The sequence below is a fragment of the Tiliqua scincoides genome, chromosome 10 (assembly GCF_035046505.1).
Source record: "Tiliqua scincoides isolate rTilSci1 chromosome 10, rTilSci1.hap2, whole genome shotgun sequence".
NCBI lineage: Eukaryota > Metazoa > Chordata > Lepidosauria > Squamata > Scincidae > Tiliqua > Tiliqua scincoides.
Genome location: NC_089830.1, coordinates 27,017,739 through 27,033,659, shown reverse-complemented (window position 1 = coordinate 27,033,659; position 15,921 = coordinate 27,017,739). Strand labels below are relative to the sequence as shown.

At 49.9% G+C, this 15,921-nt stretch overlaps 1 protein-coding gene across 1 annotated transcript; it reads right to left on the bottom strand.

Moving 5' to 3' along the window:
- Window positions 1–921: 921 nt before the first annotated feature.
- Window positions 922–6,316, bottom strand: MYPOP (Myb related transcription factor, partner of profilin). The gene is made up of 2 exons (XM_066638209.1): window positions 5,483–6,316; window positions 922–2,357 (listed from the first exon to the last, which is right to left on the bottom strand). The coding sequence occupies exons 1-2, from the start codon at window positions 5,931–5,933 to the stop codon at window positions 1,684–1,686; spliced, it is 1,125 nt and encodes a 374-aa protein (XP_066494306.1). The 5' UTR covers window positions 5,934–6,316; the 3' UTR covers window positions 922–1,683.
- Window positions 6,317–15,921: the final 9,605 nt, after the last annotated feature.

The following is a 15,921-nucleotide window of genomic DNA, read 5'->3' as shown; positions in this document are numbered from 1 at the left end:
CCACCTGTTAGTGAGACCAGCAACACAACACAACCAACAGTGGTGGGAGGTTCAGCTGGGTGGGCAGAGCTCAAACAAGCCTTCCCATCCACCTTGAGTCTCTTACCTATGTTTATTGCATCAGGTCTGTTCTCCCAATCCAGAAGTAATTGACAATGACATCATCACCAGTTACTTTTGGTGGCACTTCCAATAGGTGGACCATGAAAAGTGGTATGGCGTGACAAATGTTGAGAAACGCTGACCAAGCTGATTCACAGATTTGCCAGGTGTGCTCAGACCGTTTCGATGTGATGATGCGAGGGGGACGGAGAGACCAGGAAGCTCCATGGGCCAGACTTTCCTGGTTGTGGGCTTCTCCCTTCCCGGCCAAGTTCCCCATGTGGGGACAGGGTTTCCAAGCTGTTCCAGCAAATGCTACTGGTTGGCTAGAACCACCTATAGTTGTACATGATGAAGAACACATTTCATCCTACATGTAACTGAGAACATTCCACCTGTTGGCCAGGTGAAGACTGCATGTGACTCCAGTACTTGCCGACTCCGACAACCACCAAAAGCGTTACATGTAAAGCGTGTCCGGTTTTAAAAATACGATCAGATGAGATGGTGGTTAGAAAACGGAATGGGAATAGAAAAAGCCAAATTCAAGTCTGCCCTGTATATGGCTCCAGATCAGGCATCTGATCACTACTTTCAGCTCTTGCACGAGTCACGGTTTTCTACCTTGCACCGCATGAGCAAGGCAGATGGCATAGAATACCTAGGAATATTTTGGCTTGGAAAAGGGCTTCAAACGGTTAATAATTTATATATTTTGAAAAACACCCCCTCCTATTTCCTCATGCAAGGCCCTGCATCTTTCCCATCTCTGCCACCAACACAACTTTTCAAATAAGATTCCACAAATACTAGGAGATCTAGTATGAAAATAGTTTATTGAACTTCCACTGGGACGGGGCTTGGCCGAGTCAAGGGTGTCAGACTGCTGAAACTATAGTCTTCTGGGGCATCCATTTTGGGAACTGGTTCTTAACTGAGCTTGGTTTTCAGGCACTGGGTGGGGTTGAGTGAGAGCAGAGGAGTAAGGAAGTTTGTGTGGCACTGGGAGTTGGTCATATTATCCCATGCTTCTTTGTGTGTATGGGTGGAGAAGACTTACTGGGGTGGGAGGTATTGCTTGAACTGGGGGGGGGAGGAACGGGCCCTATTCAATTTTTCGACAGGCATCTAGCCCTCGATTCAGCTTAGGCCTGTGCAACTTGTGACTCGCTGGGCTGAACCCAGCTCTCCAGTCATGTACGGTGGCCCACAAGGGGCTTGATTAAACCCATGTTTGCCCCCCCCCCCGGCAGAGTCTGAAGAAACAATGGAGGTGGGGTTGACCAAGTACCTGGCAGGCCACAACATGTAACTGGTGGGCTGTATTTGACTTGGCGTGCCTCAAACTGTGCAGGCACAACAAACTGTTGCAGCAAAAGCAACAGCTGCAGGGTGGCAGGGGTTACAGCAGGCAACAGGGGTGTGTCTTTTAAGGGGCACAGTCTTGCATTACCCCTGGGGTGGTGCTAGGGAGCTCTTTCGTTGGGCAGGGGAGTAAAGAGAAGTCATTGAGACCCTGCCTGCGCGAGGGGTGCACCCCCCCTTTTCTCTCACGGGGCACCAGCAGGTGTTTCAGAACTCTCACACGTTCTTCCAGCGCCCCCTGCGTTTCCGAGTGGGGATCCCTTTTCTCCGCTTCTGGGGCAGAAGGACCTGTGTTGGAGATGGCCTGGGTTCAGCCACAGGCTGGTTTTCTTGCAGTGGCCTGACCTCATCCTCTCCCCGTTCTGGGGACGGCTCCACCTTGGTGGCAAAGGTGTCACTGGGGGGCAGGCTCTCTGCAGCAGGAGCTGGCAGTGGGGTAGGCACCTCCTCTTGCTGGTGCAACAAGGCATTGGGCTGGGCTGGGAGGAGGGGCAGCAAGGCCGCCACCACATCCGTTAGCCGCTCTAGGCCTTGCCGCAGGGTGTAGGTCAGCTCACGGATGGCTTCCGTTGTCTCTCTCTGCGCCTGCAAGAAATCCAGAGGTGGTTCAATGGAAGGGTCCAGGCGGGGGCGCCGGCGCCGCAGCGGTGGTGAGACTGAGGGGCATGGGGTGCCCAGCTGCTCCACAGGGGAGTGTTCAGGATGTGGCCTGCAACTTAAGCTGATGGGAGAAGGTGCCAGTTGGACAATCTGCAGTGAAGTGGACTGGGCCGAAGGGGGCGGGGGCGAGTCACGTTCCTTGGGTCTCAGCAATCCCCTGTCCAGACCACAGTAAGAAGCCCGGGCAGAAGTTTCTGGGCTGCCGGAGTTGTTGCCTCTGGCTGATAAATCTGCAGAAAGGGAGGAAAAGGAGAAGGTTGACAGTCCTGAAGGCTGGAACCCAGAACCTTTCCCAGGAGAGGGTTGTTCCCTGTTGGCCCAGTCTGTCCACCACAAGCAGCCTGCAGGTTTTATCGACCACTGAGCAATAATTCTTCAGCTCATCTTTTATGGGACAATTCAAATGTTCAGAAGTCTTATGTGGAACAGCCCTTCCTAAACCGAACTCTGTGAATTGCTGGAGGGTCTATATTCACATCTGAAACTTGCTTCTTGCCTGTGAAACCTCCCTGCCTGTGGAATCTAGCTTGTCAGGAAAAAGACAAAGCTAAAACCTTTTTCTCACTGTACTAGCTTTCTGCATGCAGGGACTGTTTGGACATGGGGGAGCATTTGAATGTGCAACACCCTCCCCACAAATAGTCCAAAGAAACATAGGGCACAAGCCTAACCAGGTCTACTCAGAAGTAAGTCATAGTTTGTTCAGTGGGGCTTACTGTCAGGAAAGTGTGGTTAGGAACATAAGAACATAAGAACAGCCCCACTGGATCAGGCCATAGGCCCATCTAGTCCAGCTTCCTGTATCTCACAGCGGCCCACCAAATGCCCCAGGGAGCACACCAGATAACAAGAGACCTCATCCTGGTGCCCTCCCTTGCATCTGGCATTCTGACATAGCCCATTTCTAAAATCAGGAGGTTGTACATGCGCATCGTGGCTTGTAACCTGTAATGGATTTTTCCTCCAGAAACTTGTCCAATCCCCTTTTAAAGGCGTCCAGGCTAGACACCATCACCACATCCTGTGGCAAGGAGTTCCACAGACCAACCACATGCTGAGTAAAGAAATATTTTCTTTTGTCTGTTCTAACTCTCCCAACACTCAATTTTAGCGGATGTCCCCTGGTTCTGGTGTTATGTGAGAGTGTAAAGAGCATCTCCCTATCCACTGTGTCCATCCCCTGCATAATTTTGTATGTCTCAATCATGTCCCCCCTCAGGCGCCTCTTTTCTAGGCTGAAGAGGCCCAAACGCTGTAGCCTTTCCTCATAAGGAAGGTGCCCCAGCCCCGTAATCATCTTAGTCGCTCTCTTTTGCATTTTTTCCATTTCCACTATGCCTTTTTTGAGATGCGGCGACCAGAACTGCAGCCAAAGTCTATAGAGGACTACTGTTGCACTATAGAGGCTATTTCTGCTCAATGGCTTGACATGTGTCCCTGGCTGTTCTCCTTCTGCTCCTCTACCACCAATTCCTGCAACTCTTGCTATTTTACAAGAGGGTGCAATTGTATCACGGAAACGTGCAGTGGCGGCCTGGGGTGGGTGAAGCTTTACAGTAATAAGGACACAGAGAAAGCAGGTTGAGGCCTGACCTGACCAGCTCCTCTGTCTCAGTAATGCAACCCTCCACCCTGTAGCTTTGATTTATTCCCTTCAAAAATGAGAGGTGTCCAATGCTCTCCTTTTGGCCAGAAAGTTCCTCTCTGGGATCCAAGCAGTTTGTTGCATGAGGTGGCAGCTGTCAGTGGTTACTCTGCAGTGTAAGGCAAGGAAAGGGAAAAGCACTTTGTGCACAGAATACTGTTCTGCATGGATTGGAAAAGGGTCCCAAGGCCCTGGAAGCAAAGTCAGGGAAAGAAAGGGGCCTTGGACTTGGGCCCAGAGGCCTGGTGTCCTAGAAGCAAAGTCAGCACATCAACTCGGTTTTCTCCCAGATGGTTGAAAAGGAGACTGAAGGAGTCCAGTGCTGTTTCCTGCCTATGACCTATATATCTTGGACCTCTCAGGCTGTCCCCATCCCCTTCAGCCAGGGGCAGGAATTGTCTGAGGTTGAAAGGACAGGAAAATCAATCACTTGCCATGCTGTGCCCCACTGATGTAGGGAGATGCAGAGAGGTGCTTCCACCACCCAAACATGGTGGCATGCACTGCCCACCCTTTCAGTCCCCTCCCTGTTCTGTGTCCTTCAAAGCCACTGCTACTCCAATTCATTTGGACCTGAGCTCAAGAATCTAGTGTGGGTGGTGATGTGGGGGAGGAGAGGATTATCCCCCCAGGGTTCCACCTGGATCTAGCTCTTTGAGTAGCTTCTGAACATGGGCAGAGTGCTGCTCCTTCACCACTGACTCATTTTACCCCTCTGCTCAAATCTGGATTTAGAAGTTGGCTTCGGGAACAGAGAACATGGCTTCCAGGATGTTGTGGGAGCCAGTGGTTTGGAAAAAATGCACAGCCCCTGAGCAGAGGAAAGCATGGAAGGGGGTTAGGGGAAGAGGAGGGGGACTCCCCAGCCTGACAGATGCAGGCAATCCCAGGGCAAACTCAGCAGGCTGTCTGCTCAAAGGGTCCACTTGAGATCTAGCTTCTCCTGCCTTGTCTCCAGGGCTTATACAGTGCCTGGTGCATGTGATTCAGATACGTACACTGACTCACCAAGGTGCAATAACCCAACTAGACTCAAATATCGTTGCCTATCCACACAACCAAACCATATGTCTTTTAGTATTTAATAATAACTAAAGGGAGGCAGGGGGTGCTGTTCCAGTATAGGGGCGTAAGGAATGCTTTGAGGGGTCTCTGTCTCCCCCCCCCCCCGCATTCCTCCTCCCTGCATTCAGTTCTGGGTTGCACCAGTTTTGGCAATCAAGAAATCACACCTATCAAGTTCCTGGTTTTTAAAACAAGAGTGCCCTGGGTCTAACCTGCCTGATGTTTACATCCCATAATTTGGAAGCTCTCCCCAGCGCCTATTCTCAGAGAAGTGATATGGTTGTAGGAATTCATTAGCGAGGGAAAGACACTCTGCATATACCCAGAGGCATCCAGCCTTTACTTCGCATTGTCCTGGGGTGAAACAGGCCCAGATTAAGCTCTGCTCAGTCCCCTGTGGCATCCCTCCATTTCAGGAATTCAGCACTGGCAACAACACACAGAGTTTCCCCCCTGCTCCCATTCTGTCAAAATGCCAGCCCACAAGTGGCACACCCTGCACCATTAGTCTCTCTGTCAGTCCTCTGGCACAGCTCTTCCTTGTGCCTTGGCAAAGTTGGCATCTGAGTTGCCCGCCCCACGACTGGCTTCCTAAGCCATTCTTCCCTGTGCCTACTGGAGAGACCTGGCCCCCTTGGCACTCACCTGTGCTGTGCTCAGACGCCAGGCGGTAACTGTGGGCAAAGCCCGGTGTGTTCTGCAAGGGGCCGGGCTCTACCCTGCTGGCACCCATCATCACGCCAGGTCCCAGGATGGCAAAGATGGTCTCTTCCTCGGCTGAGAAGGTCTCATCACAGGTGGTGCCAGTGCCTTGGGTAGAGTGGGGTACCCTGGACAGCTTCTCCTTGGTGCGCCGCTTGAAGTCATTCCAGCGCTTCTGCACTTCCTGGCCAGTGCGCTTCCAGCTGGTGATGCTGTTGATCTTGGCGGCGATGCCCTCCCAGACGCGCCGGCGTTCCGCCACAGTCACCCTCCGGCTCTGGGTGCCATACAGCTTGGCGTAGTTGACCCGCACCTCTTGAATCAGGATCTGGTTCTCCTCGTAGGAGAAACGTGGCTTGCGGAGGCGGGTGATCTCCTCGCTGTCTCCAGACATGCCCAGCTCTGTCCGATGTGGCTGCCTCCTGCCCTCCTCCCTGAGCACTTCGTTAAGCCTGGCAGCAGTGCCACGCAGCTAGCACCACACCGACAGCTGAGGCAGGACGGGTGCTGGGCTGGAGAGAGCAGCGTCTTTCTGGCATCGCTGGGCAGGTGCCCGACAGCTCAGGAGCTGGCACCGTGTTGGTGTGGAGGGGGCACGGTGCCAGGCTGGCCAGCGAGAGAGCACTACTTTGCAGGATGGCCACCAGCCATGCCCTCCGACACCCCCTCCCTGCCAGGGAAGGGATGCACAGGGAGAGCTCCTCCGCAGGCGCCAGGACTCTGCCCCACTGCCTCCCACTCAGCTGCCGTGCTGCATTGAAATGCCTTCCCTGGTTGCTCTTCGGTTCCTCCTCCTCCTCGGGCATGCTCACTGCTTAGCCGCACTCCCAGCAGGCCAAGGGGCTGCCTGGATGGTTCCCATGGCAACCCTGGCCTGCTGCCTGCTCACAGGGCTGCCGCCTCCTCCGCCAGCAGCAGCAGGAGGCAGGCCCAGAGGCTGCTGGGAATTCAAAACATTGGTTCATATGCGGAGGATTGCTCTTCTGACTTAGTTGGTGCAAATCACCTCCCCTCCCCAAAGAAGTGGGTCGTTTGAACGCCTGGCCTGGTCGCCTGGTGATTTGCAACAGCTAAGTCACAAGAGCAATCCTCGGCATGTGAACCAATGTTTTGAATTCCCAGCAGCCTCTGGGCCTGCCTCCTGCTGCCGGCGGAGGAGGCGGCAGCCCTGTGAGCAGGCAGCAGGCATATGAATTGCCAAAACGTTGGTGCAGATGCCTCCATGCCCAGTGGGGGAGCCGAGAGAGAAGGGACGAGGGCCAAGCAATGCGTGCTGCTGTTTTAAAAAAACATTTTCCTGGCCACCTTCCTCATCCTCGCAAGGCTGTCCTGCTTCCCAGCCAATCTCTATTATTATTATCATTTTAATAAAGTGCACGCTCTTAAGTGTGCATGAAGGATGGATTTGTTCCAGCAGAATGGAATCCAACCACACCGACTAAGAATAAGATTGTTAGGGTGCAATCCTAAGTGCGCCCTGGGCTGGCTCAAGTTCCTTGCGCCAGCCCGGGAGGGTCACACATGTGCCATAAAGCATATGTGTGCCTCCCTCAGAGTAAGCCGTGCCAAGGCACAGAGGTGCACCGGCCCACAGAGGCCAGATCCAGCTTCTGCAGCGGCAACATTCCTTGTTGCTTTTCTCTCTGTTGTGAACTGAATTGCACACTCCCAGTTACGTGTGATATGCTGTATGTTATATGTTAAAGAAGGATTTGATTAATGGTTCTACTGGTATGTTGCTTATAGGCACTTACTCTGATAGTGTTTAAAAAAGGTTGTGAAGACCGGAATTTAAAAAGTGAATGAATAAAAATGTATCTTAGGATCTTTTACTATATTTTTTATTAATTAGAGTGTACAGTTCTTAGGTAACAATTACTGGCAGGTTATTTTTCAGGATCTGGCCTTGGGTAAAATCAGACAAAATTATAGTCAGACACCCCCCTAAGTTCAATAGTGACGGTACTGCCCTGGGCTCTGGGGCAGTGAGCTACCACTCTGGATGGGGAGCACTGAGGTTTGTCCACAGGGAGGGCAAACCCTGCCTTTCCCGGGACCCTGGTGCCGGAGACCTAGAGCCCATTTTGCCACATGGCTCCCAGACTGCAGGCTGTAGTCACCCTCAGTGCTGAGCAATGGCTGGGGAGACTTTGGCCAGTTCTCGCATGCAGACGCTCTGGTTCTGTTCTCCATTTTGGTTTTACCAGTTGCATGAACAGCACATCTGCGCCAGTGACAGCCCTTTGTGCACAGCAGGAGAGGGACCCTCTGGGCTTCCATTGTATGGGGCAGGAGCAGCAGCAAAAAAGGAGGTCTGGGTCGACCACAGGTGGGCTCTGTCCTGAGCCAGCAAAACCACAAGGAGGACATAAAGGCTAAGAACATAAGAACAGCCCCACTGGATCAGGCCATAGGCCCATCTAGTCCAGCTTCCTGTATCTCACAGCGGCCCACCAAATGCCCCAGGGAGCACACCAGATAACAAGAGACCTCATCCTAGTGCTCTCCCCTACATCTGGCATTCTGACTTAACCCATTCCTAAAATCAGGAGGTTGCGCATACACATCATGGCTTGTACCCCATAATGGATTTTTCCTCCAGAAACTCATCCAATCCCCTTTTAAAGGCGTCTAGGCTAGACGCCAGCACCACATCCTGTGGCAAGGAGTTCCACAGACCGACCACGCGCTGAGTAAAGAAATATTTTCTTTTGTCTGTCCTAACCCGCCCAACACTCAATTTTCGTGGATGTCCCCTGGTTCTGGTATTATGTGAGAGTGTAAAGAGCATCTCCCTATCCACTCTGTCCATCCCCTGCATAATTTTGTATGTCTCAATCATGTCCCCCCTCAAGCGTCTCTTTTCTAGGCTGAAGAGGCCCAAACGCCGTAGCCTTTCCTCATAAGGAAGGTGCCCCAGCCCCGTAATCATCTTAGTCGCTCTCTTTTCCATTTCCACTGTCTTTTTTGAGATGCGGCGACCAGAACTGGACACAATATTCCAGGTGTGGCCTTACCATCGATTTGTACAACGGCATTATAATACTAACCGTTTTGTTCTCAATACCCTTCCTAATGATCCCAAGCATAGAATTGGCCTTCTTCACTGCCACCGCACATTGGGTCGACACTTTCATCGACCTGTCCACCACCACCCCAAGATCTCTCTCCTGATCTGTCACAGACAGCTCAGAACCCATCAGCCTATATCTAAAGTTTTGATTTTTTGCCCCAATGTGCATGACTTTACACTTACTGACATTGAAGCGCATCTGCCATTTTGCTGCCCATTCTGCCAGTCTGGAGAGATCCTTCTGGAGCTCCTCACAATCACTTCTGGTCTTTACCACTCGGAAAAGTTTGGTGTCGTCTGCAAACTTAGCCACTTCATTGCTCAACCCTGTCTCCAGGTCATTTATGAAGAGGTTGAAAAGCACCGGTCCCAGGACAGATCCTTGGGGCACACCGCTTTTCACCTCTCTCCATTGTGAAAATTGCCCATTGACACCCACTCTCTGCTTCCTGGCCTCCAACCAGTTCTCAATCCACGAGAGGACCTGTCCTCTAATTCCCTGACTGTGGAGTTTTTTCAGTAGCCTTTGGTGAGGGACCGTGTCAAACGCCTTCTGAAAATCCAGATATATAATGTCCACGGGTTCTCCCGCATCCACATGCCTGTTGACCTTTTCAAAGAATTCTATAAGGTTGGTGAGGCAAGACTTACCCTTACAGAAGCCAGGCTGACTCTCCCTCAGCAAGGCCTGTTTGACTATGTGTTTTGAGATCCTATCTTTGATGAGGCATTCCACCATCTTACCCGGTATGGATGTTAGGCTGACCGGCCTATAGTTTCCTGGGTCCCCCCTCTTTCCCTTTTTAAAAATAGGCGTGACATTTGCTATCCTCCAATCTTCTGGCACCGTGGCCGTTTTGAGGGACAAGTTGCATACCTTAGTCAAGAGATCTGCAACTTCATTCTTCAATTCCTTAATAACCCTTGGGTGGATGCCATCAGGGCCCGGTGACTTATTGATCTTTAATTTATCAATGAGGTCTGAAACATCTTCTCTTTTAATCTCTATCTGACTTAACTCCTCGGTTAGGAGGGGCCGTTCGGGCAGCGGTATCTGCCTGAGGTCTTCTGCCGTGAAGACAGATGCAAAGAACTCATTTAATTTCTCTGCCATCTCTAAGTCTCCTTTTATCTCCCCTTTCCCTCCCTCACCATCCAGAGGGCCAACCGCTTCTCTGGCGGGTTTCCTGCTTCTAACATATTTGAAGTAGTTTTTATTATTCCCCTTAATGTTGCTGGCCATGCGTTCCTCATAGTCTCGCTTGGCCTCCCCTATCACCTTCTTACATTTCTTTTGCCACAGTTTATGTTCCTTTTTATTCTCTTCATTAGGGCAAGACTTCCATTTACGGAAGGAAGCTTCCTTGCCCTTCACAGCCTCTCTAACTTGGCTGGTTAGCCATGCGGGCACCCTCCTGGATTTAGTGGAACCCTTCTTTCTTTGCGGTATACACCTCTGCTGGGCCTCTATTACTGTTGTTTTAAGCAGCCTCCATGCACTCTGGAGAGACTGGACTCTTTTTACCCTCCCTTTCAACCTCCTTCTAACCAGCCTCCTCATTTGAGGGAAGTCCGCCCGTCGGAAGTCAAGGGTTTTTGTTAGAGATTTGCCTGGTATTCTTCCCCCAACGTGCACGTCAAAACGGATCGCAGCATGATCACTGTTCCCCAATGGCTCAGTAACGTTTACATCTCTAACCAGGTCCTGCGTACCGCACAAAATTAAATCCAGAGTCACCTGTCCTCTGGTGGGCTCCGTGACTAGCTGATCTAAGCCACAGTCATTTAGCACATCAAGAAATCCGGTTTCCTTATCGTGACCAGAACACAAATTGACCCAGTCAATATGAGGATAATTGAAGTCCCCCATGATTACAACCCTGTCCCTCCTTGTCACCTCCCTGATCTGTTTCCTCATTTCAAGGTCCCCATCAGATTTCTGGTCTGGAGGACGATAGCACGCCCCCAGTATTACATCGCTGCACAAGCCTGGTAATTTAACCCACAGAGATTCTACGGTGGAGTCGGACCCACCTTTAATCTCTACTTTGCTGGATTCTATCCCTTCCTTAACATAAGGCTCTCTCCTCTCCCCTCCCTTCCTCGCCCCCTTTGTTTCCTGCTATTGGGAGTGCAGCAGGTATACCTTCTCTGCACATGGAGGGTCCATTCAGCTATCCTGGCTAAAAAGCGTGACTCTTAGTGCTTCCCCAAAACATGTCATGCCCGTCTCCTCCCAGGAGGGGTGCCTGCCCTACTAAAGATAGGGTGACCAGACATCCTCTTTTTCCAGGACATGTCCTCTTTTTTAACCTTGTGTCCTGGAAAAGAACTTAAATGTCCTCCTTTTCCCTGTGAGCGGGCCCCTGCAGCCAGCGCATAGACTCCTTGGAATTAATAAATTATAATTTATTTCATATATGTATATTACACATTACATATATGAAATACTGTAAATTATAATTTATTAATTCCAAAAAGTTTTAAATGCAAAAAGTATTATTATTATTATTATTATTATTATTATTATTATTATTATTATTATTATTATTATTATTATTATTAACAGTGTTTATATACCGCTTTTCAACTAAAAGTTCACAAAGCGGTTTACAGAGAAAAATCAAATAACTAAATGGCTCCCTGTCCCAAAAGGACTCACAATCTAAAAAGATGCCAAAGAATACCAGCAGACAGCCACTAGAACAGACAGTGCTGGGGTGAGGTGGGCCAGTTACTCTCCCCCTGCTAAAAAGAGGAGCACCCACTTGAAAAAGTGCCTCTTACCCAATTAGCAGGGGTTATAGTGTTTAATATAGTGTTTAAATTAACCACATGAAATCAATATACGAGTGGTTTCAGCTTTTTTGTCATGTCCTACATTTTCTTGGAAGTCCTACATTTTGGGACGCCTTGTCCTCTTTTGTGGTCATGACATCTGGTCACCCTGACCTTGTGCTTTGGGGGGCAGTGGTGGCCCTCTTACACAAAACGCTGGGCAATCTTTGCACTGTTGTTGAACAGCATGGCCAGCAGGTGGCAGCGCGAAGCCAGACTAGGATCTGAACCACTGCAAAGGACTCAATGGGATGGTTTTTATGCAGCCTGGGAACTGGCCTGTGGTGGCTTCAAAGGTAGCTGGGGAACAGGGTATGTGCATTCATGCTAAAGTATAAGCAGGGTCATGCGGTGGGTGGGGAGGCAGGTGAGACAGAGCCTCCTGACCGGAGTCCTTTGAAAAGGACCGCTGCGTGTGAGGTGTGCAACCATTCACAACCCATGCGCACAGCAGTGGCGCTTTTCGAAGGACTCTGGTGGGGAGGTTGTGCCTTACTTGCCTGCACCCACCACACATCCCTGAGTACAAGCATTTTTACACTTGCACAAGTAAAAAAATGAACGAAAAAATAAACGTAAAGACCTGTTTTTGAATGAATATCTCAGAAACCACTCCGTAAGATCATGAATGGCACTCCCCAAATTGTGGCTTGCTGTTTTATTGTTTTTGGTTAATGTTATTGTTCTGTTTTTAAGTCTTGCTCAGAAGCATAACTAGGATGGAACCTGAGAGGCACCTGCCCCAGGTGCTATGCTGGGGGAGGGGTGCAATGTGCAAGGCAGTCACTTCTGGGTTCTCTCCAGAGTGCTGGCATCTTTGTGCCCCTGTAACTTCTACTGTGGAGGCTCCCTTTTGGGGAATGAGGGAGGTGCAAAGCCACCAGCACCTCCTCCTCCTCCTCCAGGGAGAACCCAGAAGTGACATCACGATGTCATGTGACATCATGATGTCATGTCACTGCCCCAGGAACCTGGGCTTCTAGTTATGCCTCTAGTTTTGCTTATTCGTCATCTTGAGTATACCTATGCATAAGAAGGCAGGATATAAATCTCAATACAGACTAAAAGGTCCCTCCACTCCCTTGAACTCTGAGTAAATGCAGAATATTTATTACATTCAGGTTTTCATTGTGGTGATGAGATTTGGTAGGAGTCACAGAATCTGTCTTTCCCCATTGCAGCTCATTGCAGACAACAAACTGGAAGTTGACTGTTCAGATCCAGCCTCAACTACAGACTCACAAGGTGGTCTTTGACAGGCCACTATTTTCTCAGCCTCATGTGTCCCCATCTGCAGTATGGGGATAATAGTGCTATAGTGGCACCCATTTCATGTATGCAGCCTGGGATGATATATGAAATACACTTGAAATGCACTGTGTAAATGATGATGATTTATTTATTAGTTATTTTATTTTCTCTGTAAACTGCTGTATGAACACTTTGTTGAAAAGCGGTATAATAATAATGATAATAATAATGATAATGATGATAATAATAATATTTTAAAAATTGAATTTATTGGTTGATGGGAGATTTCTAGCACTGCAATTCTTCGGTTTGTCCACTAGAGGAAGCCAATACCTTCAGGTCAGCCCCCCCCCCTCCATAGCTGCATGGATTATATGGTCAATGGTTCACTAGGGGGCACTTTCCTTTCCAACACCTGAGATTCATTTTATGGGGTGGGGGAAGTGCCAGAAGGTGTACAAGGGTAGTAAGCGAGAGGTATATTATCAATCAGGACGCCACTGGTAAAGGATGCATTTGCCACTCCCATAAAGAGTCCCTTGGGTGCTGAGCAAAGGAGGACCCTGGGGTGGGGGTGGCCAGCCGGCTGCTAACTTTTCCATGCCTGGGATCAGACAGCAGAGGAAGTGGTGGAAGGGACCCTGGTGCTGTCCAGGCAGGGGTGGGAGGCTCTGGAGACTGCCTAGCAGAGGGAGGAGGGGCCGGGGGGCTGCACAGAGTCCAGATGTGTCAGCCGTGGACAATGGGCAAGCGGGAAGGGACAGATGGGGCAGCTGACACAATGGCCGAGCCGTTTAGCATGCAAGAGCTGTGTGCGGCTGACTTGCCGCCTCCCCTCCCCCTCCGCCTGCTCTGCTATTGAGCCAGCCAAGGGCTGCCAGGATGAAAAGGCCCAGCCAAGGCCCATCTGCTCAGAGCTCTCTTGCTCTCTCTCCCCCCTCCACCCCCCAATTCCACTGAGAAGCAGAGATGGCTTGAGACGGCGGTTCCTCCATCTTCTCCTTGTCCGGCCTTGCCGGCAAGGGTCACCGTCAATACGTTTAATCACGTTTTATTATAAAGTGCCATTTTATTACCTCTTTTTTTGTCATCCCAGAGAACAACATTAATGTGGCACCCATTTCAAGGATGCGAAGAAGCAAGACTGAGAGATGACTTCTCCTTCCTCTACCTCTGTCCTTTTGTCTAAAGCCTCAGTGTCAAGTTCATGGCTGAGGTGTCGTGGTTTCAAATCCTATCCTGAGAGTCACATCTTTTTAAAAAGAATAGGTGTGGAGATTTAGGCCTGTGCAGAAGCCACATTTTCCAATCCAAAAGCCATTCCTTCCCTCTCCCTCAGTTCCCAGGTGAGTGGAAGTTGGCTTTGGTCATTGGATTGATCAGCCATGAGAGGGCTTCCGTACCTTCAATACAAGTACAGAGGTGAGAATTTCCTCATCTGCCGCTTCTCCTGTTTGTACAGCACTGGATGTGATGAGCGGTGCCTTCAAAAATGCCTCCTTCTGTGCAATCATTGAAGGCATGAGAGCCATGCAAGAAAAAAAAGTTGGCAATTAAATGGCCTCTTGCATGTCTCGTTGAAGTAATTGAGGGCTGTGTGAGATCCAGCAAAGGAGACCTTGAATATTGCAACCAGGTCCTAAATGGGAGGATCCTGTTTCTGAATGTCATTCCACAAGGTTATAATATTCCGAGCACAAATGTGGGTGGTTGGTTGTAACTGAGGCTTGGGACTGTTGGCCTGCCTGCTCGCTGTGCCAAACACCCATTCCCTTTTGTAGGATCAGGGCCAAATTTTATTGCGAGCCAGGATTTTTCCAAACAGCTCAGCGTTCCCTTTTCAGGCTGAGTTTAACAAGATGCTGAGCTCCTCAGGAAATTGGTTCATTTATTTTTGTGCTTACGTGGGAGATGGACTCCAAGGGGAGGGGGGGGGAAGGGAGAGAAAGAGATTGAGAATCTCCAACTGCTGGATATCAATCTCACAGACTAACCAAATGCCTGTTATTGTTACAAAGAAGGTGTGTGCATGGAGGGAGGGAGAGCCTGTAGGCTTACAGTGCTAGAGCCAGGTGGGAGGGGGCACGCTGCATTTTGCTGAGGGATTCTGGTGGGTAGGGGAATGAGGCACCCGGCCTGAAGATAATCTCCCACCATGACACTGTCCCCGTAGAAGCAGGTGGCAACCGTTCGCTCATGTGAGAGCAAGCAAAGGTGAGGACACCTGGGATGAGTACTGTTGCCATCTCGACCCCCCCCCCCGCCACTGCCGCTGCTTACAGCTGCTGGGTGAAGATGGTGACAGTCAGGAGTCATGCTCACACCTGTGACCAAACAGGGGACGTAAACTCCTATCTTTGCAGTCATAAGGACTCGAAACGTGGATATATATTTTTAAATCAAATTTCCGCAGCCACTACCCCATCCTGCTATGCTTCCACAGAATCGTGGCAGCATGCATATCTATGAAATCCTGATGGAGGGTTGCGTAAAGGGCATCTAGTCTGACCCCCTGCTAGGAGGCAAGGCCAACCACCCAACAGCACTTCAGAGATCAGCCTATTCAGTCCGGAACGCAGCATGACATTGTATTATATTATGGGTAACCCCTGCTAATTGGGTAAGAGGCACTTTTTCAAGTGGGTGCTCCTCTTTTTAGCAGGGGGAGAGTAACTGGCCCACCTCACCCCAGCACTGTCTGTTCTAGTGGCTGTCTGCTGGTATTCATTTGCATCTTTTTAGATTGTGAGCCCTTTTGGGACAGGGAGCCATTTAGTTATTTGATTTTTCTCTGTAAACCGCTTTGTGAACTTTTAGTTGAAAAGCGGTATATAAATACTGTTGATTGATTGATTGATAAACAGAGATACTCAAGCAAGTAAGCCAAGCTTCCTCCTGATGAGAAAACTGGCCATCTTTCATTCCCTCCCCTCCGGTGTCATTGATGGCTTTACACCTTCAAGATGCAACTTCTGTGAAGTGCATTGTGTCAAAGATGGTTTGGAAGTTGGGGCTTGTCTGGGCTGTTATCCCCTCTTTGTGGATCAGGCTCCGTCTCCTATACCTTCCTGGGCACACCTCAAGTCTGTTGCACAATGATTCCTTTGTGTGTCAGAGATGGCACTTTCCCTGCTGTAAGGGTCACTCTTGTGAAAGGGCTCCAGTCTCGGGATATGAATTCCTGAAGTGTCAGGTCAACTGGGGGTAAGACTTGAACATC